Genomic DNA, 23,932 nt, shown 5'->3' on the forward strand with positions numbered 1-23,932 from the left:
TTTATTTGTTTGTTTATTAAATTTATATCCTGCCCTTCCTTCCGATTCGAGGAACAGTGTGACTTTGAGAGCAGAGCAAACTGTGCAGCCCTGAACCACATCCAATATGCTTCCCTCTGTGTGGGGAACCTCTGGCCCTCCAGATGTTGCTGAACTGCAACTCCCATCATCCCTGGCCATTGACAATGCTTGCTGGGGCTGATGGGAATTATAGTTCCCCACACCTGCTATGCATGCTATATATAGCTGGGCTATACTTTTTCAGTAGGGATGGACTAATCCTTGGCCCCATCGGCCCCATCTGCACTATCCATTCCTTCAAAATTCACACCTCTCTGAATTTTGCAAAGCAGTTCTCCAGCAAAATAATGTGTACAGAAATGCATATACTGGAGTAAAGCGTGCATAAAATGTAGTCAAAATTAAAATGAATCATATTAGGGGAAATTGCTTTGCAAAAATGTATGTACAGGTGAATTTTCATTAAAATGCAAGTGGATTTTCATGGGGAGTTTTTAATGGGGGGAAATTGCAAACTGATACACAGAACCAAATTTAACACTGGAAAAGTAGAAAACCATCAAATTGACACAGCTGCCCTTTCTTCTGTATAACCCTCCATGGAATCATTGAAAAAAGAAAGCGGGAAATGAAGAGTTAAAAGGAAAGCTACTTGACCAGTTTTGTGTCTTTCCTCCAGAGGGCAAAATGCTAAGGGAATAGCTTACAAAGCACCACTGGGGGAGAAAGGGCTAAATGTGTTGGGCCGCGGACTGAAATGTGGTTGCTGTCCTGGCAAAACCAGAGCTGGATTGAATGAGGGATGGATTTGGGGTGGGCACTGATTGCCCTGCCTTGCTCCTGTGCCCTTAATAGCATCCTGACCTCTTCAAATCAGCAGCTGAAACTGTTCACGACACCAAGAGACAAAAGCAATCACTTAGAATCATAGAATAGTAGAGTGGGAAAGAGCCTCTAAGGCCATCGAGTCCAACCCCCTACTCAAAGCAGGAACCCAATTTAAAGCTCTCCAGCTGCCTCTTGATTGCCTCCAGTGTTGGAGAGCCCACCACCTCCCTAGGCCATTGGTTCCATTGTCATACCACTCTTAACAGCTAGGAAGTTTTTTCTGATGTTCAGCCTAAATCGGGCTTCCTGCAACTTGAGCCCATTATTCCATGTCCTGCACTCTGGGACCATCAAGAAGAGATCCCAGCCCTCCTCTGTATGACAACCTTTCATGTACTTGAAGAGTGCTATCATATCTCCCCTCAGTCTTCTCTTCTCCGGGCTAAACATGCCCAATTCTTTCAGTCTCTCCTCATAGGGCTTTGTTTCCAGTCCCCTGAACATCCTTGTTGCCAACTTGTTTGCTGCTGTTAAAAACACAGCTATAGGGGCTGATTGAGAACTTGGCAACCATAGGTGGACCCAGAGGGTGATCAGCCGCAGAGGGAGTCTAGGCTGCTGTTGCTTTAACATGTGAGTAGGCTAAGGAATGTGCATAGGTGCGGCTTCTCACACGGGTAAGAGAGGTGACTTTGCAGAAAGTCCCCCCAAAAACATACTATTACTTATATTGTGGGAAGTGTCTCCTAAGGTAGGCCCGGACACCTTGTAGCTTATTAAGGTGAACACAGCCCATTATACATGTACAGCAACCCAGGTTGGTAAACACCTGCTGGGAGCTGCAAGAAAGCAGGGATGGTAGTGGAATTGAGCACCTGGCTGCCCATGCAACTGCTGAGTGGCAGCAGACTGCTGATTGTGCTGACCGGTGTGAATGTAGCCTACCACTGTGCTAGCCTTTTAACATCGCATTGGCATTAAAGGCAGTGTGGTATAGTGGTTTGAGCAGTGGCTCGCAAACTTGGAAATTGCTGATGGTCTTGACCAGGCACTTCATGATTTTTCAGCCTGTTGTAGCAACTGTAATGCACTGTGCTGGATGCTGGGCGATTTTTAGTTGCTTATTTTATTCTTTACATTGTATTCTGTTGTATTACAATTTGCATTCCATCAAATTCAAATTGTAAGGCAATAAAATACAATAAAATAAAAGAAGAATAAAATACCATTAAAAATTAATTGGTAATAATGTGGAGCACCTAAATGAAGCTCACGGGATGCTGGTGGTCCACTGACCACATTCGGGGAAGCTCTGAGTTAGAGTATCAGACTAAGACTTGGAAGCTGGAGTTTCAAATGATGGGTGAGCAAGGGCCATTTATCTCAGAGGGGGGTCTCTGTAGAATGAATGAAAAGGGAAGCCTCTGACTCTAAGTAGCTGAGCTAGTGTTTTTGCATGGGATGTTCAGCTGCTGGGGGAACTCAACTGGATGCAATCTACTTTCTGTGAGGGAAGAGAAGCATGTCAGTTTGACTGCGATTAAAACTAAAGTTGAGCCAAAATGGGCCATGGGACACTTAGGATTGTATTCAACTAAGTTCTACACAGAGTGTACCTATTGAAATTAATAAACCTAAATTAGTCGTGTACAACAACTTCACAGGTCTACTCTGAATAGCACTAGTGTTGAATGCCACCCTTATTTTCTTCTGCACCCACAGAAGACCCCCTTTTTCAATTATCAGGGGGGATGTGGCAATTTTTTTCACAGGGGTGCTGCTAAAGTCCCTCCCACACACACACACACAAACATAGATTTAGGCAGTCATTCCTCTCCAAAATTGGCATCTATTTTGAGCATCTAGGCAACCCCAAACTGCATTATTTCCCCCCTTTTCAAATTGACCTTCTTCATCCTAGCCATAGTAATGTCATGGAGTTAATCAGATAGAGCTAAGCAATTACATCTGAGAATGCAAATAAAGCTCATTCAGAGTGAAGGCAGTGTTTCCTGAATAGACACGGGTCTCACTCAGAATAAGCTTCATTTTTTTCCTCAGTGACATCTTCATATACCAAAATCTGATTGGCCAGCATGGAGGAAGGACAATTTTAAAATGTGGAAATGGTGCCAAAGCAGTCAGGGCTGCAAACACCAGTGACCAGCTATGAAAAAAAAGGCAAGAGGGTTTTTTTGGGGGGGGTATATTTTCAGGTCGATCCCCTCCATTTTATTTTATTTTTGCTTTTGCACCCAAAATGTCCATTCAAAAACATTTGGCTTAGCTGTCATTTAAACCGCCCATGTGATCAGGATGAGGACTAGAAACATGTACTGGAATGCAGGAAGTCAAAATACAAAAAACCCGAAGGCACAAATGTTACCAAATAAACAACGGATCAAGGAAGAGCAATTTGAATGAGGAGTAGGAAGAGAACACAACTTCAGGAAAGGGCGAGAGAGATGAGAAGCTGCAGCATGTGGGGGCAGATCAGAGAGGAAGCTCTGAGGTAAGTTCATAGAGCTGCCTGAGGTGACGGTCAAGATGGCGACCTCTTGCATTTCAGATACAGAAGCCTGTTAGACTGGCAGTGCAGTTTTACTTCAGCCCTGTTGACAGGACAGTATCCTCCACTGAGGCAGCAGAAGAGAAGGGAATAGATGGGAGGCCTGGGAGGAACAGCCAGGAGCCCCCCACTATTGCCTTCCCCCCACCGGAATCTGCTGTCTGAGGTGGTCAGCTCCCTTTGCCCAATAGTAAGAACATCAGAAAAGCCTGGCTGCTGCATCAGGCCAGAGGCCCAACTAGTCCTGCATCCTGTCCTCAAAGTGGCCAACCAGATGCCCATGGGAAGCAGGACCTGAGTGCAACAGCGCTCTCCCCTCCTGCAGTTTCCAGCCCCCAGTATTCAGAGGCCTGCTCTCTCTGACAATAGAGGGAGAACATAGCCGCTGTGCCCAGTAGCCACTGATCGCTTTATCATCCATTAAGTTGTCTAATCCTCTTTTAAAGCCATCCAAGTTGGTGGCCATCACCGCCTCGTGTGGGAGCAAACTCCATACTTCAGTGATGTGCTGGGTGAAGAAGTATTATCTTTTGCCGGTCCTGAATCTTCCAAAGTTCAGCGTCGTTGCATGGCCCCAGGTTCTAGTATGATGAGAGAAGCCTATCCGCTTTCTCCACTTTCAGCACCTTGGACATCGCCTTGAAAGTTCGGACTAAAACCTGGAGCAGATTCACTGTCCCACTGACTTCAGGGCCACCAGTCTCCATGGGCGAAGGAGGAAACAAGACTGGGACCAAACTGGAAGGCAAGGCTGAGGCCGTGCCCTTTGGAAAAGAACACATTGGATTCCTCCATTGTTCCATGGGTCCCCTCTGGCCTGCATTCCACTCTCTCTGAGTTCTGGTTGAACTAGGAGAATTAACATAGCCAGTAATAATGCTACACATGAAAAAGAAAAAGCCATCTTGATGGTTTCATCAGTTAGGGATGGAGGAGAAATTCAATTCAGTTTGCATTTATAGGCGGACCTACTGGATTTGCACTTTCTGAAACAATACGTGAACCAAACCACAGCCACCCTTTGAAATGGGCGCTTCTCCAAATTTTGCAATGCCGTTCTCCAGCCAAGTCATGTGTCCAACAAGCCATACACTAGAATAAAGTGTGCATTAAAAAAAGCATGGTGACAACAACATACAAATATGCATTATGTGAGTGTGAAGTGCTTTTCAATAATGCATGCACTAAGCAAACTGGCATGCAAAAACCTGTATAGTAGGAGAAATGTAGATTAAAATGCTGATGAATTTTCATGAGGACTTTTTAGAGAAACGCAAACTGACGCTGAAATGAACTTAAGAGAGCTGAACATAAGATTGGGGAAAAAGAGAAACAGAGAGAACCCATAAAGGATGGATTCGCCGATCCCCACGTTCAGCACCTTTGCAGGGGCACACTTGGGCTCTCGCACATTAGTGAAAGGCTTGCGTAATTGGTTTTTATACTTGTAAGCTGCTTAGTATGTAAATTAAATGATGATGATGCAACACAAAAAGAACCTTCGTAGAGCCAAATATTCATTAACATTATTTTATAGTGTGTCGCCAATGTTCCCATGTTTGTTGGAATGGTAGACTCTAGACCAGCTTTCCCCGACCTTGGGTCCCCGTTGGACTACACCCCTGATCATCCTTGACCATTGGCCAGGCTGGGTGGGAATGATGGGGGATGTTCCCAGCCACCTCTGAAAACCCAAGTTTGAGGAAGGTTGCTATAGACTGTAGACCTCACTAGTGGGAAAAGTACAAATGATGGAAGGAGCTGAAGGCGGGAGCAAAATTGTACACGCCCAGTGTGATGTGCTAAATTCACAACAAAAATGGAACAATGGGCAATCCTTTTGATGTGTTGTCCATTCCAAAAGCAAAGTCAAGGCATCCAAAACTCCAAAATCTAGGGAGGGATTCATATGAAGATAATCTTGACAGCATTCCAAGTGCACTGATGGCAGGAAGAGGATGCATGATAGGCAGGCAACGGAGAGAGCCACCTGCCACAGAGCTGTGAGCCCTAGAGCCTGTGGCAGGCAAATTCAACCACATGTGGCTTCCACTCACCCAGCAACATTGTTGTCCTGCCTGAACACCCTGAAATCGGACACAAACGAGGAGCTGCACATTTCATTAATAAGTTTATTGAAAGATTTTGGTTCCGAGCACTTCATGAATCAACTTACAGGTTACACATGGTTCAACGTTATTACTAGGCTAGACTAGATATGACTACAATGCACTAAGACATTGTCGCAGCAACTAAACATGCCCCCTCACCCGGCTTAAGTAAGGTTGGACGGGCACCCTACTTGTGTGAACTGAGTGTGAGTGTGAGTGTTGGGAACGCGTGTGCACCCAATAGCTCTGCCTCAGTTGAGCTGTTGGGGGTCGTTCTTGCTGGTGTTGGCACCTCTGTGAGTGAGGCGAGGGCAGCCGCTCTACCTCAGCAGGACCCTCCTCAACAGAGGGAGGGGTGACGTGCTGGGGAGGCAGCAGAGTGAGTGTGGGTAGAGGAGGCGGGTCAGGTGGGGTGGCAACAGCCTGACTGGGCTGAGCCTCCTTGTGGGTAACGGGAGCTTCAGGGGTGTAACTGCCACTGTCCAGAGCAAGAGAGTTCTCAGAGTCCTGCATGCCCAGCGGCTCAACAGGGGAAGCACCTGTCCATTCAAAGTCCTCTTCCTCTGCCATCTGACCGCTCCTCCATGTTCTGCCGGGCCCATGACAATTGTGATCCTGACAACTCAGAGGGAGCAAAACACATAAGCTGCCTTGTACCAAGTCAGTGTATTGGTCCATCTAGCTCAATATTGCCCACCCTGACTGGCAGCAGCTGTCCAGAGTTTCAAACAAGGGTCATTCTCAGCCCTACCTGGTGATAGCAGGGGATGAATCTGGGACCTTTTGCATGCACAGCATGCACTGAGCCACAACCAGTGGAGACTGGTGGCTCCAATGTCAGTGGGGCAATGAATCCGCTCTGCATTTAGTATGAACTTTCAAGGAGCTATCCAAGGTGCTGAACTTACTTGTTTAAGAAAATTTATGTTTCAGCACCTTGGACAGCTCCTTGAAAGTTTGCACTAAATCCTGGAACAGATTCACTGCCCCACTGACATTGCAGCCACCAGTCTTCACTGGCTGCAACCCTTTCTCAAACAATTAAGCTCCTTTATACTGTGTCAGAATATTAATGCATCTAGCTCAATACCGCCAAGACTCACTGGCAAGAGCTCTCCAGACTCTTCGGACTTTAAGGCAAGGGACATTCACAGTCCCAGCTGGAGATGTCGAGCATCAAACTCAGAACCTTCCGCATGCAAAGTGTGTGCTCTGCCACACAGCCATGGCCCCTCCCAAACATCGAAGAAGTGGTGGGTCTGAATTTAATGAGCCATTCTTGGACTGGGAGCCTCTAGTTCTGTTTCATGCTGCTACATGGGGATTGCATCATGGTGGCTTGCATTTCGTCAGGCTGGCTTGCAGATCCCAAGCTGAGCACCAGATGCTGAGTTCAAAACAGGGTGTGTCAAGTAAAAGCCCTCACTCCTCACCTATTTTCTCATCATCTTGACCTGTGAGTTAATTATGCTAAGGAAATGCCAGGAAGCCACTTAAGCTTGTGAGTAAGCTAGAGTTAATGAACTAATCATTAGTTGTCTCTTGTCTTCCAGCCCAGGTTAATAAATCTTGTGACACCAACACTTTTGGCAAGAGCAAACTGGGTGCCCTAAATAAAAACAAGAGTTGCCCGGGTAGCTAAATGTCAAGACAAATCCAGATTATGCTATATTCATGTTTGGATGTTACCCTGAGAATTGCTGACAAACTTTACCTAAAACAGAATTTGGGTCAGAATTTGGCATCCCTCAATAATAGAAAACCATTCCAAAACTTTTAGCAAAGGAGGACTTCAAAATCCCTGAGGCAGTGTAACTCTGGGAGTGTAACTGTGGGGAATTCTGTGCCATCCAATTAATGCCCACCCCTAGCATTGGGTGATCATAACCACCCAGAAGACCTCCAAAGGCAGCCCCATACAATGTACTGCAGTAATCTAATACAGTACAGAAGATATGCTCATTTAATAGTCTGGGAGTATTGTGCAGTTCTGTACTGTGCTTTATGGTTTAAATATTTTGTATGAATTGATGCATTGCTTTATGGAAAGATGGTATAAAAACTGGATGGCTGGACAGACATGAGAACATAAAAAGAGCCTGTTGAATCAGGCCAGCATCCCATCTAATCCAGCATCCTGTTTCCTCAGTGGCCAGCCAGATGCTTCTTCTAGGAAGCACAACAGCGCTGGCCATTCCTGCAGTTTCTAGCAACTGGTATTCAAATGTATATTGCCTCCAATAGTGGAAGTAGAACATTGCCATCAAGGTTTTAGTAACCACTGGTAGCCTTATCCTTCAGGTTGGTGGCCATCACTTCCTCTTGATGGAGCAAATTCCATAATGCACCATGTGAAGAAGACCTTTCATCTGTCTGTCCTGAACCTTCCAATGCCCAGCTTCATCGGATAGCCCCTAGTGTTATGAGAGAGGCCTATCCTAGTTTCACTTTGTGCTGCGTGAAGTCGTACAGGTAGAAAGGCAAATAGATGCACACCCAAATAATTGAAGATATGGTGAAGACAGAGCATAGAACAGTGTATAGTCAGCAAGAGAGGTGTCTTCATTGTTGAGACCAGGAAGCATCTATAAGGGTCTGGGACTATCGCCAACTCCTGTCTGGTCCACGGATGCAAGAAGACATCCTTGGCTGGTCCCCTTGTAATTGCCAAAGCTGAGTGCTGGTGCACTGGCTAAATCCTCTGCCTCCACCAGGCATCTTGCGGGTCTGATCCGAGTGCGAGCTCTACCATTAGGCAGGTGAGGTGGACACCTCAGGTATGGGATACTGAGAAGCAGGGAGAGGCAGTGAAGAACTGGAGAATGGATCTGTATGCGCCACATAGCCTTTGCTTCCCCCCTGCCCGCCCCCCATTGTGATGGAGGAAGCTTGCCCCATCGCTGGCATTGAAATAAGATCCAGCAGGCAGCTTGGCCAGTTTCTGTGGCTCTGAGGCAGGTGTGGGGACCCTGTTTCAGCCTAAGGGCCATATTCCCTTCTGGAGCCCGCATGGCAGTGGTGGGCAGGGCCAGTTGCAAAAGGGGGTGGAGCACCACCTATAAATGTTACCTCTACACCGTAGGCAGGTTTCTACACACATGCCTCTCTCTGTCTTCCACTCAGGCAAGCAAAAGGCACGATCAAAGAAGGTGCAATGCAGAGCCAGTAAAGGGTGTGTTCTGGGAAGAGTCTCAAGGGCCCAATAGAGAGGCCTGGTATCCTAACCTTGATGTAACAGGAGACAGGCCATCTCAGCCTTCTCCTCACACAGCTAATTGGCTTGAGCCAACCAAAGCAGCTCCCCAGGCCCAAAGGCCCCGTGTGCTTGAATCCTGACACAGGCAGGGAGAGAAGCAGCCAGCCAGCCAGCCAATCACTGGTCATTCATTTGTCCCTGGGAGGCGGTTCTGCATCAAAGTATAGGAAGGATTTTTAAAAACTGACTGTTTCTTTTTCTCCCATTCTTTCTCCCTTCCAGGTTCAGGTGAGCAAGTCCTCAACAGACGTCTGTCAGTATGGACTGGAAGACCCTACAGGGCCTGCTGAGCGGGGTGAACAAATACTCCACGGCTTTCGGCCGCATTTGGCTCTCCATCGTCTTTGTCTTCCGGGTCCTGGTTTACGTGGTGGCTGCCGAGCGGGTGTGGGGGGATGAGCAGAAGGAGTTTGATTGCAACCACCGGCAGCCCGGATGCACCAACGTCTGCTTTGACCACTTCTTCCCCATCTCCCACACCCGCCTGTGGGCCCTGCAGCTCATCTTTGCCACCTGCCCCTCCCTGCTGGTGATAATGCACGTGGCCTACCGCGAGGACCGGGAGAGGAAGAATCGGCTGAAGAATGGGGAGAACTGCCCTAAGCTCTACAGCAACCCTGGCAAGAAGCATGGCGGCCTCTGGTGGACTTACCTCCTCACCCTCTTCTTCAAGCTGGCGATCGAGATCATCTTCCTCTACCTCCTCCATAGGATATGGGAGAGCTTTGACATGCCCAAGCTGGTCAAGTGCGACCTGAAGCCTTGCCCAAATACAATAGATTGCTACATCGCTCGGCCGACAGAGAAGAAGATTTTCACCTACTTCATGGTCGGGGCCTCTGCCTTATGCATCGTTCTCATCGTCTGCGAGATCGTCTACCTCATCTCCAAGCGGGTCCTCCGCTTGGTACAGAAGTGGAAGAAGAATAAGAGGTCCTTGACCTACAGCAAGGCCTCCACCTGCCAGTGCCATTCGAGACTTGAGCAACCACAGTATGGGAAAGGAAAGCACATGCCCTTAGAGGCCCTTAGGGCCTCTGCACCTAACCTTACTTTAATCTGAAGGGGCGCAAAGGGGGCATATCCAAAATGGCCAACTGCCATTTGGATTATTTCATTGGGACACGTAAGTGACTTTTTGGAGCATGGGACACAGAAGGACAATTTGAAAGGGAGACTTTCCCTGTGCATTGTGTGGATGGCAACGTTTTCCACAAAGGGGAAGTGCTGTCATGTTTCGCTGAGGCCTGAAGGCAAGGCCTCGTGGCCTGTTTACATGTTGTGACTACGCTGCTGATGCACGGCTCAAGACATGCACCACATCAGATGTCAGCTTGCTCTTCACTGGAAGAAGTTGCAGCCCTTAAAATCCTAGCATTTACACTTTCTCAGAGGCTATAATTAATATAGGCAATTGGCTACGAAAGCCACATCTGTAGAACATATGTTGTGGTCTTCAGGAGGCTCCTAGCAACCAATGGCTTGTAGCTTTGATTCCTTCCTCTGACTCATTTAAATGTTTATAGAGCGTGTTGCGAGTCATTAAATGAAGGGGAGGTTGTTTAGTCAATTTGGAAAAGTCAATGAAAAGCCTACTTTATTCATCTCTGAAATCTTGCTTTCTCCTGCCGAAATGAGAAAGCCCACACTGTCTGAAAACAAAGGATCAAACAGAAAAGTTGGTTTTAGTTGGACTTTATCACCAACATTTCACGTAAAGGAAATTCAAAGTTAATTTGGAGATCCAGTGTCAGGCAAAGCACCTTAGGAATTTCAAGGGAAGCCAAGAGTTTATATATATATAAGCTCTATAACTGCCACCTTGGTAACAGCATTTGTATGTTAGCAGCTGATGAAGGCGGAAGCTGAAACGTTTTGTTAATATATTAAAAAACTCTGTTTGGTTAATCACAATTACGTTCATATATATTTTAGGTGATTAATGGAATCCTTATAGGGATCCAGAGCAAGCTTCAGTGAAGTTCTGTTTGTTGCTTTCAAAACTGTCTTATATATGAACGTAATTGTGATTAACCAAACAGAGGTTTTTATTATATATATATATAATATATATATATATATATAATATATATTATATATATATTTAGGTAGTTCCCCATGGGTTTTTTTTTCGGGGGGGGTCACCATGTCTGCACAATATATTGGTATGTTCACATGAGCAAAGGGAAACAGATGTGCCCAACCTGGTGCCCTCCAGATGTTGTTGGACTTCATGGCCAGCGATCAGGGTTGATGGGAGCTGTAGTCCTGCAACAACTACAGGGCACTAAATTGGGAAAGCCTGCTGTAGTGGCTAGCTAAGAACAAATACTTCCATGATGTACTGTTTACACCAGCCTCCTCAAACCCAGTGCCTCCAGATGTTGGTAGACTACAGCACTCATCAACCTTGACCATTGACAATGCTGCCCAGGACTGATGAGAGTTGGGATCCAATGACATCTGAGGGGCACAAGGTTGGGGAAGGCTGATTACACACTTCTTCTGTACCAGACCATACTTTGAAATTGACTTGGTGGGATTCCACGTTGGATGAAGCCTGTTAGAAGTTTCAAGGGAAGCACGAAAGCTTAAGAGTAGTGAAATTCCACCTTGCGTGGGGAGGGCAGATTGCTCAAGGCCTAAGGTTGCCACAAGAGTGGGCTGAAAGATAAATTCTCAGTACGATTGGTGGTTTCCCCAGAGGCAAGAAATCTAAGGGTGTTGATAAACTAGAGATATTCCTCAGGTGGGTTTCTTGTCTCCTTGGTAAGAGTCCCATGACAAGGAAAAGATACTTTTGCTTGGCAATAAGGTGGTCGCTTATGGACCACCAAAAAAGAGGACAAAAGAAGTAACTGATTTGCATAAAATTTGCACATGCTAATGTATATTGATAGATAAACAGATGCACACTTGAAATAATGACTACAGTTCCAGTATAAATGCAAAACATCTCACCACAGCAGGAAAGACTGTGACCAGGTGACCTATGTGCCTTTTCAGCTCATTGCCTGTTAGCAGGGTCTTTTAAACAACACAGGAGGAGTCCAAAGAGAAAAGTCCTGATAACTTTTTACTGAACAAACTGAAGGGGGAAAAGCATATAATTTGAAGAGAAAGGAGCAGAGAGGTTTTGTCTGTCTTAGGTCAGGCCTTGTACATAGCAGGGAGACATACAGCCTAACATACAGAGGAAAAGCTCCCTCAAAACTACATAGCTAATCAAAGCATGTGCAACCTCATTGAAGATGACGCCATTCTGCCTGGTTGCGAAGCAACACCTTCCCCTGCCCCCCCCCGGCTAGTGAACGTTTAACACTAACAGAATTAACTCTTAAGTCACAAACTGAATGATCCCTGCTGTCTCACTTCCAACACTGTCCTGGTGCTTACTGTTGATGCGCAATTTCAAGGCCCCTCCTGCCTTCTCTTCATATGGTTCTTTATCTTTAAGCCAGATGTGAATCAGATAGCACTTCAAATAGAGGCCTATCCTCTGGAAACTAGGGCACATGGCTACCCTTATTCAGCAGGCTCTCACGGAATGGACATTAAAGCACACCAAAGATTTGTTCCACTGAAGCAACTGTTCATGTGGACAGTATATGAGGCAGAACTGATCTCACTCAACAAGCTATGCAGGTTTGATGTGGTGCTCTGGAGGGCTGGGGGTTTTGTGAGGTAGAAAGTGGGGGGCCCATCATTACATAAAAGAACTCATCAATGAACAGTTTCCTCCTCCAGTAAAAATTGCCATGCAGCACAATCCTAAGCGTGTTTGCATTGGAGTAAAGCCCACCAAGTTCCCTGGGAATTAACTTTGTTTAGGATTGCAACCTTAGCATAATGGCTAAGGCTGCAATCCTAACCCCAGGTATGTGGGAGTAAGCTGCATTAAATTCTGTGGAACTTACTTCTGAGTAGGTAGGGTTAAGACTGCAGACTTGGACTGTGAGCTGGAAAATGCCTACTTCAAAAATATCACGTCTGCCACAAAGCCTCTCCCTTTCTCTCTCTCAGCCTCAGGCCTGTATCTGCAAAATGGGGATAAAGGTAGGACTTCAGGGCCAACAAGATTACTCAGCGAATGAATATAAAGTTCCTTGAACACTTGAAAGTGTTAGAATGATAGGGAAGGGTGCGTAGGGTTCTTTATGCCCGATTTTCATCCACATCACCAGATGAACATTTTGGTTTGGTGCTCCAAAGCAAGAGTGATTCTGACTCCTGAGGGCCCTTCAGCATCAGGTGAATTCCGTGTCCATCACCCTATCATTCTGGGTGACCAACCTGATGTTCTTCAGCATACGAAGAGGCCTTAGGTGGAGTTCAAGCCATTGGTCCTTCTAATCTAACCAGTGCCAGGTCTCAGGCAGAGATCTCTTTCCTCAGTGGCAGCTGGCGATTCCATGTCAGTGGAGCAGTGGAATCCATTCCAGGTCTTAGACTGATCTTTTAGTCTGAGCTTTCAAGGAGTTGTCCAAAGTGCACCTTGGACAGCTCCTTGGAAGTTCAAATTAAAACCCAGAGCGGATTCTCTCGCCCCACTGACACGGAGCCACCAGCTGCCACTGTCTTTCCAAGGTCTGCTAACAGAGGGTTTAGACACATTTAAAAGCTGCCTTATACCACTAGTGCATCCAACTTGGCACTGTCTGCCTTGACTGGCAGCAGCTCGCCATGATTTTCAGACCAAGATCTCTCATAGACCTTCCCCGATATGCCGGGTGTGGGACCTTCTGCATGCCAAGCAGATGCTCTGCCACTGAGCGACGGTCCCTCTGCAGATTTTTATCAGGGTCTGCCAAGTTTGGACCTGCAACCTTGCTTGTGCTTGCCCAGTAGTCACTCCGTGGAGAAATTGCTGTTCTCAGCAAGAGGAAGAGGGATGGGCATGCCAAATCACTTGAGTGCCGTCCAACAGGCTGCTGTGGATTGCCCCGTCTAACAACTTACTGGCAAGACAGGAACTAGCCTGGCAAAATGAATTTCCATATGGAGCTGCCTCATACTGAGTCAGACTATTATTTCCATTTAGCCTAATGCTGTATAACTGGTAGATGTTTTCCAGAGTTTCAGGCAGGGATATTCCCCAGGCTTACTAAAAGAAGGTCATTATGCTGGAGATGCTGGGATATCTTTTGCATGCAAAGCATGGACTCTGCTTCTTGTGGTTCCCCCCAAAAGCTGAGGCTACCCCCCAAAGAGAGGGCCCTGGGGCTGTGGTCTGGCCTGTAATGTCCAGTATGGACCCCCCAAAAAACACACACCTCCACTTAGGCAAGCAAGTGGCACCATCACAATTCAAGGACTCATTCCAGCCAGGCAAAAGCACTTGAATGGGGCATGGAACAGGACTGGTGAAAGGGGTGGCCAAGGAGGCAGTCATGGCCTAGAGAGGCCTGAGGGCCAGATACAGAGACTTGGAGGGCCACATTTAGCCCCAGTGCCTAATGTTCCCAACCCCAGCTGTGAACATCCATAGGCCCACTATGGATGCTGTCTGATGTTAAGCATCTGCGACGGCAAGTCAATCCACCCTGAACAGTCAGAAATCAAAGATTATTTTTAATATCTTTATTGATTTTTAGCTTGGAAAAGATCCAACTTTGCAATCACACAGAACTATAATACAATAGTACATTATTCTAAAACGTATTACAAATCTAATTTCATATACCACTTTCTCTAATGATCACAACCACGATTTTTTAATAATCTTAGAAATCTTAGATTAAGAACAAATATCGGTAATACCAGTGACCACTTCCAAGCCTGCCTATCAGTAAATTACAATCTACCATCGCAGAAAATATGGATTCGTGGAGTCCTGCACTTTATTATTCCAATATAAAATACACAAACTCCACAGTATCGGTTCGAAACAAAGCTGACCGGCATGTTAATATTGAACAATTGCCTCCATGGCAATCAAGCACATCAGCACCCAAACCTTTTTTAGTGTAGCTTGCTTTTTTTTAATGCAACAAATTTTAATGATACCAGGCATATTTTGTTTTCATTATTCCCCAGAATACACATGGTAGAATGGAAAGCTAAAGGAAAAACTGTAGAGGCCGACCGACCACTATAATTCTGAGCATGCAGCAGAGATCTGAAGCATACTACTCTTGGTAGGCTTTTTTTCTGCACCTTTAACCAAAGCTGAGCAGAAACGTCTCAGAAGAGATTGCACTGATTTTTTTTCATTCTTCCTTTGTGGCCCCCTTCCTGAAAAGGAGAACCATTTTACAGGCTATTTTCTACCATGTCCTCCCCCCCCCCCCGGCCCAGAAGAAACTGAGCTCCTTCCATTGATGATGATGAGAAACTCTTGGATAATTCCTCTTCCCACCAAGAGAAAAGCATTCAGTGAAATGAGCCTCCCTCCCTCCCAGTTTTGCCACCTGGAAATTGGGCAGAGTATTGCAGAGGTCCTTTTTCACCCAGCTCTAAGCCCCTGGCTGATCAGATAGAAAAAGAGGAGAGGTCTCCTGCATCCTTAATTACCATGTAGAAAAGAGAATTAAAGCAGGTGTAGCTTCCCATGCAAACTGCACCTGCTGAAATTCCCTCTTACGTGTAACTATTAAAGGTGCAGGAGCCCTAATTTTTTTTTTTTTGCATCTGTCTGGCCATCCTACTAGGCTCTGATGCATAGGGGAGATTTTCATTCCACTCACTTCCCATGACAGGGAGAAAACATCACTTGCCACATTTTTGCACATTTGGCTACTGTTACTTTATTATTTATTATTTGATTTATATCCCGCCCTTCCTCCCAGCAGGAGCACAGCCAGGAAGAAAAGCGAGTGATCCTAATGTTCTGGTGTCCTCAAAATAGGTTGGCCAGCTCTGTAATAGGACAGGGCTCCTGCACCTTGAATTGCTATGCAGAAGAGGGAATTTCAGAACGTGTAGTGTCTCATACAAGGGACCCCTGCTGATATTCCTGCTGACATACAGCTATTAAAGGCACACAAGCCCTGTCCTCTTCTGCAGCTGGCCAACCTACCTGTGAACAAAATTGGGAGTTCCTATTCCAGTTATCAAAGGACAGCCTTCCCCGATTTATTGCCCTCCAGGTCTTTTGGAGTACAACTCCCATCAGCCCTGACCACTGGTCATGCTGGCTCTAGGACTGATATGAGTTGTACTCCAAGACATCTGGAGGGCCCCAGGAAGGGGAAGGCTGTCAAAAGGATCTAGCCACAAACCTGAAGGCCAGGAAAAGCCATTTTTCAGCAGTAAAATCATCTGGTGCCTGAGTCTATTTTTCGCTATCTTGGCAGGAAGGTCAAGAGGGTGGTGCGCCTGTCACTCTTTTGTCCAGGAAATTCTTTCTCTTTTCTGTTTTGCACGGGTTCACCAGCAATCGGAAACAAAGCGAGCATTGAATGATGAGAGCCGGCTCTTCAAAGAAGAGGCTGGGACTTCTCTACAAAGAGGGTAAAAATACCAAGCATAAATCAATAACGTTGAGCAAACACACTTCACACACGAAAAATAATCTGGGATAGAAAAGCTCACAGAAGGGACAACTGGGACAGCCTTTGCAAGATCAGGGCCAGGGAGATAAGCCTTGAAGCATCAGAGGTAGGAGAGAAACAGCATCCAAAGCAAAGGCTGGACCAAATCGGATCCAGGAGCTCAAAGCTAAGTGTTGCTGAAGCAGGCAGGAGAAGAGGGATTCAGGTCATACATCAGGCTCAACATAAAGTTGTTCAAAGGGAAGGGAAGGTCAAGCAGACTTATAAGATGGCAGAGAGATACAGGTCACATCCATACCATACATTTTAAGCACTACTATTCTGCTACAAGAGTCACGGAGGATCCTGGGAGCTGTGGTTTGTGAAGGGTGCTGACCCCCCAGACCTACCATTCCCATCACCCTTTACAAACTATAGTTTCCAGGATTCACCATGTCTGTTGAAGTGTTGTAATAGTGATCTACATGTATGGTGTGAATGTGATCATAAGAGACACAGCCCAGCTACTCTAGGTCAGTGGGGTCCCCCCCCAAAAATTATTTCTGCCAGGGACCCTTTCCTCATCAGCTTGCATCTTGGGGAATTCCCATGCACATGCCACTTCAGCATTCCTGCACAGTACAAGGGATCCTGGGAGTTTTCTAGGGTGCCCAAATGACTATTGGTAGTGAGTCCTGCAGAGCCCAGCTATCAAGCGCTCCATTGCAAGGGAATGATGGGCATGCTGTCTTTCTTGGGGGATTAACCACCTTTATCAGTCTTATGGTCACCCTCCCCAACTGGAAAACCACCGGTGCAGTGGTTAGAGTGCAGGGAGACCTGGGTTCAAATCCCCCACTCGGCCGTGAAGCTTGCAGTATACCCTTGGGACAAGCCAGAGCTTGGAAAAGTTACTTTTTTAAAACTACAACTCCCATCAGCCCCAGCCAGCACGGCCAGTGGATTGGGCTGATGGGAGTTGTAGTTTTAAAAAAGTAACTTTTCCAAGCTCTGGGACAAGCACTCTCCTTTTCTCTCACTCTGGCCGACCTCTCAGGGGTTGCTTATCAGGATAAAATGGGTCCACTTCCTTTTGTGGTCCACCCAGGGCACCTTGAAGAAACAAGCTTCATACATAAATAAGAAGGAAAGCAAGAATAAAAATAAAAGTGCTGCAGACTAATCAAAAGTGCACATCTAGAATTTACGGGGCTTCTTCCCGGGCAGGAGGAGCCAAGCTCAAACAGGTTAAAGCACCTCTTCTTCCTCCCCCTCCATATGTCCTGTTACAAGGGGAATCAGTCAATCATGCTGTTACTAGTTCCATGGCATCTGCAGCACGGACAGACCACATTTAGGCAACGGGCCCTGCCTGCCATCCCTGGGAAAAAGTCCAATGAGGGTATCCGTGCGGGACCCACCAACTTGACTGGTATTTCGCAAGACTGTGGGCTCCTTCGCTCTGAGCAAGGCATATCAGCTCCTTAGTCACTGAACAAATATTTTATTTGCGTAGCAAACCATGTAATGCAAAAGGTCAAATAAATGTTACTTTGTTTATATAGACGCATGCCAAGTTCTTTACTTCCAAACAATGGGAGGGACAGAACAGGAGGAATGGGAAAGCATGAGGAATGGGGAAGCAGGAAGATGGCCTGTTCTGGGCAGGGATGCCCTCCCCAGGAACAAGCAGGTCTATCATTTGGGGGTACTCCTGGATCCCCCATTGTCACTTCAGACTCAGGTGGCCTCAGTGGCTAGGAGTGCTTTTTTCCAGCTACGGCGGGCTCTCTAACTATGGCCCCTTTCAGACAGAGCTGACTTGGCCACTGTACTCCACGCTCTGGTGACTTCCAGATTGGATTACTGCAACACGCTCTATGTGAGGCTGCCCTTGAAGGAGACATGCAAACTTCAGCTGGTCCAAAATGCAGCAGCCAGATTACTGGCTGGGGTTCCCTTCAGAACTCACATAACCCCTGTTTTAAAACAGCTGCATTGGTTGCCAGTTCATTTCTGGGCCCAAATTAAGGCGCAATTTAGGCCCCAAATATCTGAAAGGCTGCCTGCTTCACTACAGACCCTCTCAGATGTTAAGATCAGCAGCAGGAGCCCTCTTGGTAGTTCCACTGCCCTCAGAAGCTTGGGGGGAGCACAAAAGGGCATTTTATATATATATATAACCTGCTCTGGGCCTACTGGTCCATCCCTAACACAGAGTTCAAAAAAATGTGCTGAAATGAATATTTTATATAGTAGGTTAAAATGCCTACAAATATTTGCATTTTAGGATAAAATACAAAAATGCATTTTTGTGGGAAAATATGGTTAAAAGTAATGCAAATTTTCCTGCATTTTTAAAAAATCAGATGGATGCAGAAACAGAATGGACTTCTGAATGAAGTGCCAAAATAAGGACTGAAAATAGAGTGTTCCAACCTTCCCTCCCTCCCTGCTGTTGGTCTCTGATGGCCCCGAGTTACTGGTCTGGATGGGAGGAGGGTGAAATTTGTCTGCCTTTGTCTCAAGGAGCAAGGCTACAGATGCCTGTCCTCCACAGCTTCCTTCCTCTGTCAAATAAAGAACACACACATGCTCACAAGAGACACCCCATCTCTCACAAGACATCTGGGTTTCTTGGCAAGACAGATTGCATTTCTGACACCCAGAAACCAAGCTGTGTTCTGCCCCAACATCTAAACCTACCACCTCTTGCTTTGCCACTCTGGTGGTGGGAGTAGCATTGATCTCCAAGACCTTCTTGGGCTTCCAAGCTCTTCTCAGTAGCGGTTTCCCCAACACTTTGTCTCAAAGCAGGACAGAAGCTGCTCTCCACACACATTGTGGGCAACAGGAGGCAGACCCAGGAAGAAGGACTGTGATGTCATCCTGTTTCATACTGGATCCCTGACTAGCTGGGAGGAAGGAGGGAGGAATCTGGCAAGCCGTGATTCCAGAGTGGACACAACTGATGCAATCTCCCCAGGGATTGGGACAGTGGTTCATTCAGGAATCTATGCATTGCCAGATTCCCAGTCTCTTATGGATTTGTGTATGAGGTGGTTCAACGGCTGCCTTCCTGTCTTCTTTAAACAGTAATTCCAGCTGCCTAAAAGTAGCCATTAAGACATGGGGCTTCTACAACCATTCATAGTTAAATCAATGTAGCAAGTCCTGCTGGGAATGAGGGGACTTGGTGATGCACCGTCACCACTCTCAGGGGGGATTTTATGCATTTTATGAGCATTTTATGTCATTTACATTCATTATACATATTTTATGGTCAATTCCCTTTAAGACTCTAAGGGGGAGTTGAACATTAAATATGTAAACTTTTTGTAAAATATGCAAAATTCTCCTTGAGAGCACATTGTCGGGACCCTTCACTCCTAGTGAGATTTGTTACATTGATTTCAGTGTAACAACAGGAACCCCATGTGCTCGCTGGCCACCCTTAGGCGACTGAAATTACTTTTTAAAAACAACAAAGGAAGAAAGACAACCCTTGGACCACATTATAAGTGTTTGTTTATTTCTTAATGTTTACATTAAAAATGTGCAGATTATAAGGATATATCCAGATTTGTCCTTAAAAACTGCCATGAAAACAGGACAGAATGGACTCTAGTGTCTCACAGTAAGCTGGCCCAACATGGATTCTGTCTTTGAGCCCATCCCTACCTCAATCATCCCTAGCAAGATGGGCAACATTTCTGACACAAAGAAAGAGAGGAGCTTGCCCACACTGTGGGTAACAAGATGCAGAACAGACAGCAGCACAGTCACATTGCTGATGTAAGCTAGTCAGGGATCGTCATGTGATCCCTGACTAGCTGGCATTCACAATTTGACTGATCCGGAAGAAGAAAGAGGCAGCAAAGAGGGGTAAAATTATGCTTTATGCTTTGATTTGGATTCCTGCTTTGAGCAGGGGGTTGGACTTGATGTCCATATAGGCCTCTTTCAGCTTTACGATTCTATGATTCTAAATTATCTCTGAAACAACAGCCAGCCAGAGAAATAATGACGTCAAACGGGATCAAGAGAGGTGCCCAGAAAGGAAAGATTTTCATTTCATGCAACCCCCCCTGAAATAGATATTTCCAACCCCAACATCTGAAATGGACAGTATTTGACACAGCCCTGTTTGTAGCTGAAGTGAAGGCATGTGATACAACATCCTCACTGAAGCTAAGCAGTCCTCCAGGTGTAGCCAAGGCTTGCAATCCCAAACTAGGGCTTCTAGCCAGACTACTAGAAGACTTGCTTGGAACCGCAAGCCTTGCATCCCACTACAGAGGAATTAAAGGATTGAAGGGAGGCAGGAATGTGATTTTATCAATAGATGATAGAAGGATAAGACCTAGCCCCATCAAGCTGAGATCCAGGCCTCTTGTTCCTGCCAGCTCAGGGACAATCAGCACTCACCGCCCCACAGTTTCAAGTCCACACCTCGTCTCCACGTCCTGCTTTGCAGCTGCCAAGCATTGTTAAACTTTTATTCCATCTAACCAAGCGCCAACCTGCCCCAGGAAGCCAAGATCAGCATCAATTATTCACCAGCCTTTAAAAAGAGATGTGTGTTATTACACATGTCGCACACACAAATTTTGGGGGGAAGGGATTTCCATTTCATTGATTCATAAAGAGATCTTTAAGGCCCTGGATGTGCCTCACCTGGGAAGCTCTTATTGCCCCCACTTGCTCCCAAACCTCACCCCCAATACCTTGGTTGGATGCTGAGGGGCTTTTGCATTAGTTCTTCCTCACTTCCTTGCCAGCTGCAAGTTAAGGAGTTAATACCCTTGGAGGTTAATAGTCTGTTCAGAACACAGCAGGGGTGCTCTGCTACCTCTGGCCAGGTATGTAACAAAGCTTGTCATTCCTGGGGGAAAACAAGCAATGCTTAGATTTTGATAAATGTACTGAAGGAAGCACACCCCAAAACATATCCCCACCACAAGCCAGTAGCTTTTGGCTGTTATGACTTTCCTCTTCCAACAAGCCTTTTAAGCTGAGACCTATCCCAGTCTGCATCTGTGTCAGAATTGTTTAATATGTTTTTAATAATGTTTTTAACCCTTTTTTAAGATTGTTTTTTTAAAATGTTTTTAATGCTGTTTTGTTTTAATGTATTTTAAGATCTGTTTTTATGATGTTTTAAAGTGTTTTTAGCGCTTTGTTTGCTGCCCTGGGCTCCTGCTGGGAGGAAGGGTGGGATACAAATTAAATAAATAAATAATAATAAATAAATAAAATATGACATCCAATGTTGGCAGTGATGCTTATGTTTGGGTTCCTAGACTGGCCTTCTGGAAATCCAGAACTGGGAATAATTAGAGCATCCCGGCTGAAGAACTTGAGCTATGAATTGGGAGGGGAGAGAAATTTGATCCAGTTTGCATTTAAAGCTGAATCTGTCAATTTCGCACTTTGAAACAATATGAGAACCATTCTAACTTATCCAAATTTTGCAGTGCAGTTATCTAAACTGTTTATTTAAAAATGCATACATTAGAAAAAAAGCACCATTAAAAAGGAATATCTTCTTGAAAACAGCATACAAAAATGCATTACATTAGGAGAAATTGCTTGCAAAAACGTAGACAAAAATGTGTTAAGTAGGAGAAATTAGTACTAAAATGCTGGAGTATTTTATGAGGATTTTTTTTAAAAAAAATTGCAAATTGCTGCAGAATGTGGAAAACTGAATTTAAGACTGGAAAAATGACAAAGTGGGAGAAATGAAACTGACAGATCTTTCCAACCCTAGTTGGCAGCGATAAATGACTATTCCCTAGACCAGTTGGTCATGGAACCGACCAGAGGGACGGCAACCCTGGACTTAATCCTCAGTGGGGACAGGGACCTGGTGCGAGATGTAAGTGTTGTTGAACCGATTGGGAGCAGTGACCTCAGTGCTATTAAATTAAACATACATGTAAATGGCCAATTGCCAAGAAAATCCAACACGGTCACATTTGACTTCAAAAGAGGAAACTTCACAAAAATGAGGGGATTGGTAAAAAGAAAGCTGAAAAACAAAGTCCAGAGGGTCACATCACTCGAAAATGCTTGGAAGTTGTTTAAAAACACTATATTAGAAGCTCAACTGGAGTGCATACCGCAGATCAGAAAAGGTACCACCAGGGCCAAGAAGATGCCAGAATGGTTAACGAGCAAAGTCAAGGAAGCTCTTAGAGGCAAAAAGTCTTCCTTCAGAAAATGGAAGTCTTGTCTGAATGAAGAAAATAAAAAGGAACACAAACTCTGGCAAAAGAAATGCAAGAAGACAATAAGGGATGCTAAAAAAGAATTTGAGGAGCACATTGCTAAGAACATAAAAACGAACAACAAAAAATGCTATAAATACATTCAAAGCAGGAGACCATCTAGGGAGGCGATTGGACCCTTGGATGATAAGGGAGTCAAAGGTGTACTAAAGAATGATAAGGAGATTGCAGAGAAGCTAAATGAATTCTTTGCATCTGTCTTCACATAGGGCAGATATAGGGCAGATCCCTGAACCTGAACTAACATTTGCAGGAAGGGATTCTGAGGAACTGAGACAAATAGTGGTAACGAGAGAGGAAGTTCTAGGCTTAATGGACAATATAAAAACTGACAAATCACCGGGCCCGGATGGCATCCACCCGAGAGTTCTCAAAGAACTCAGATGTGAAATTCCTGATCTGCTAACTAAGATATGTAACTTGTCCCTCGGGTCCTCCTCCATGTCTGAGGACTGGAAAGTGGCAAATGTAATGCCAATATTCAAAAAGGGATCCAGAGGGGATCCCGGAAATTACAGGCCACTTAGCTTAACTTCTGTCCCTGGAAAACTGGTAGAAAGTATTATTAAAGCTAGATTAACTAAGCACATAGAAGAACAAGCCTTGCTGAAGCAGAGCCAGCATGGCTTCTGCAAGGGAAAGTCCTGTCTCAGTAACCTATTAGAATTCTTTGAGAGTGTCAACAAGCATATAGATAGAGGTGATCCAGTGGACATAGTGTACTTAGACTTTCAAAAAGCTTTTGACAAGGTACCTCACCAAAGACTTCTGAGGAAGCTTAGCAGTCATGGAATAAGAGGAGAGGTCCTCTTGTGGATAAGGAATTAGTTAAGAAGCAGAAAGCAGAGAGTAGGAATAAACGGACAGTTCTCCCAATGGAGGGCTGTAGAAAGTGGAGTCCCTCAAGGATCGGTATTGGGACCTGTACTTTTCAACTTCTTCATTAATGACCTAGAATTAGGAGTGAGCAGTGAAGTGACCAAGTTTGCTGACGACACTAAATTGTTCAGGGTTGTTAAAACAAAAAGGGATTGCGAAGAGCTCCAAAAAGATCTCTCCAAACTGAGTGAATGGGCGGAAAAATGGCAAATGCAATTCAATATAAACAAGTGTAAAATTATGCATATTGGAGCAAAAAATCTTAATTTCACATATACGCTCATGGGGTCTGAACTGGCGGTGACTGACCAGGAGAGAGACCTCGGGGTTGTAGTGGACAGCACGATGAAAATGTCGACCCAGTGTGCGGCAGCTGTGAAAAAGGCAAATTCCATGCTAGGGATAATTAGGAAAGGTATTGAAAATAAAACAGCCGATATCATAATGCCGTTGTATAAATCTATGGTGCGGCCGCATTTGGAATACTGTGTACAGTTCTGGTC

At 45.4% G+C, this 23,932-nt stretch overlaps 1 protein-coding gene across 2 annotated transcripts in view; it reads left to right on the forward strand.

Moving 5' to 3' along the window:
* The window catches only part of GJB3 (gap junction protein beta 3), a 29,969-nt gene extending 19,294 nt beyond the window's left edge, over nucleotides 1-10,675 (forward strand). The window contains exon 3 of one of the 2 annotated variants that reach the window (XM_061596360.1): nucleotides 9,008-10,675. In XM_061596360.1, coding sequence (XP_061452344.1) covers nucleotides 9,045-9,848 — 804 coding nt within the window. In that variant the 5' untranslated portion in view covers nucleotides 9,008-9,044 and the 3' untranslated portion in view covers nucleotides 9,849-10,675. The remainder of the gene's footprint in view (nucleotides 1-9,007) is intronic. The other variant, XM_061596359.1, reaches the window with a different exon arrangement.
* The last annotated feature ends 13,257 nt before the right edge of the window (nucleotides 10,676-23,932 follow it).

Source organism: Rhineura floridana, chromosome 15 (assembly GCF_030035675.1).
Source record: "Rhineura floridana isolate rRhiFlo1 chromosome 15, rRhiFlo1.hap2, whole genome shotgun sequence".
In the NCBI taxonomy this organism is placed as follows: Eukaryota; Metazoa; Chordata; class Lepidosauria; order Squamata; family Rhineuridae; genus Rhineura; species Rhineura floridana.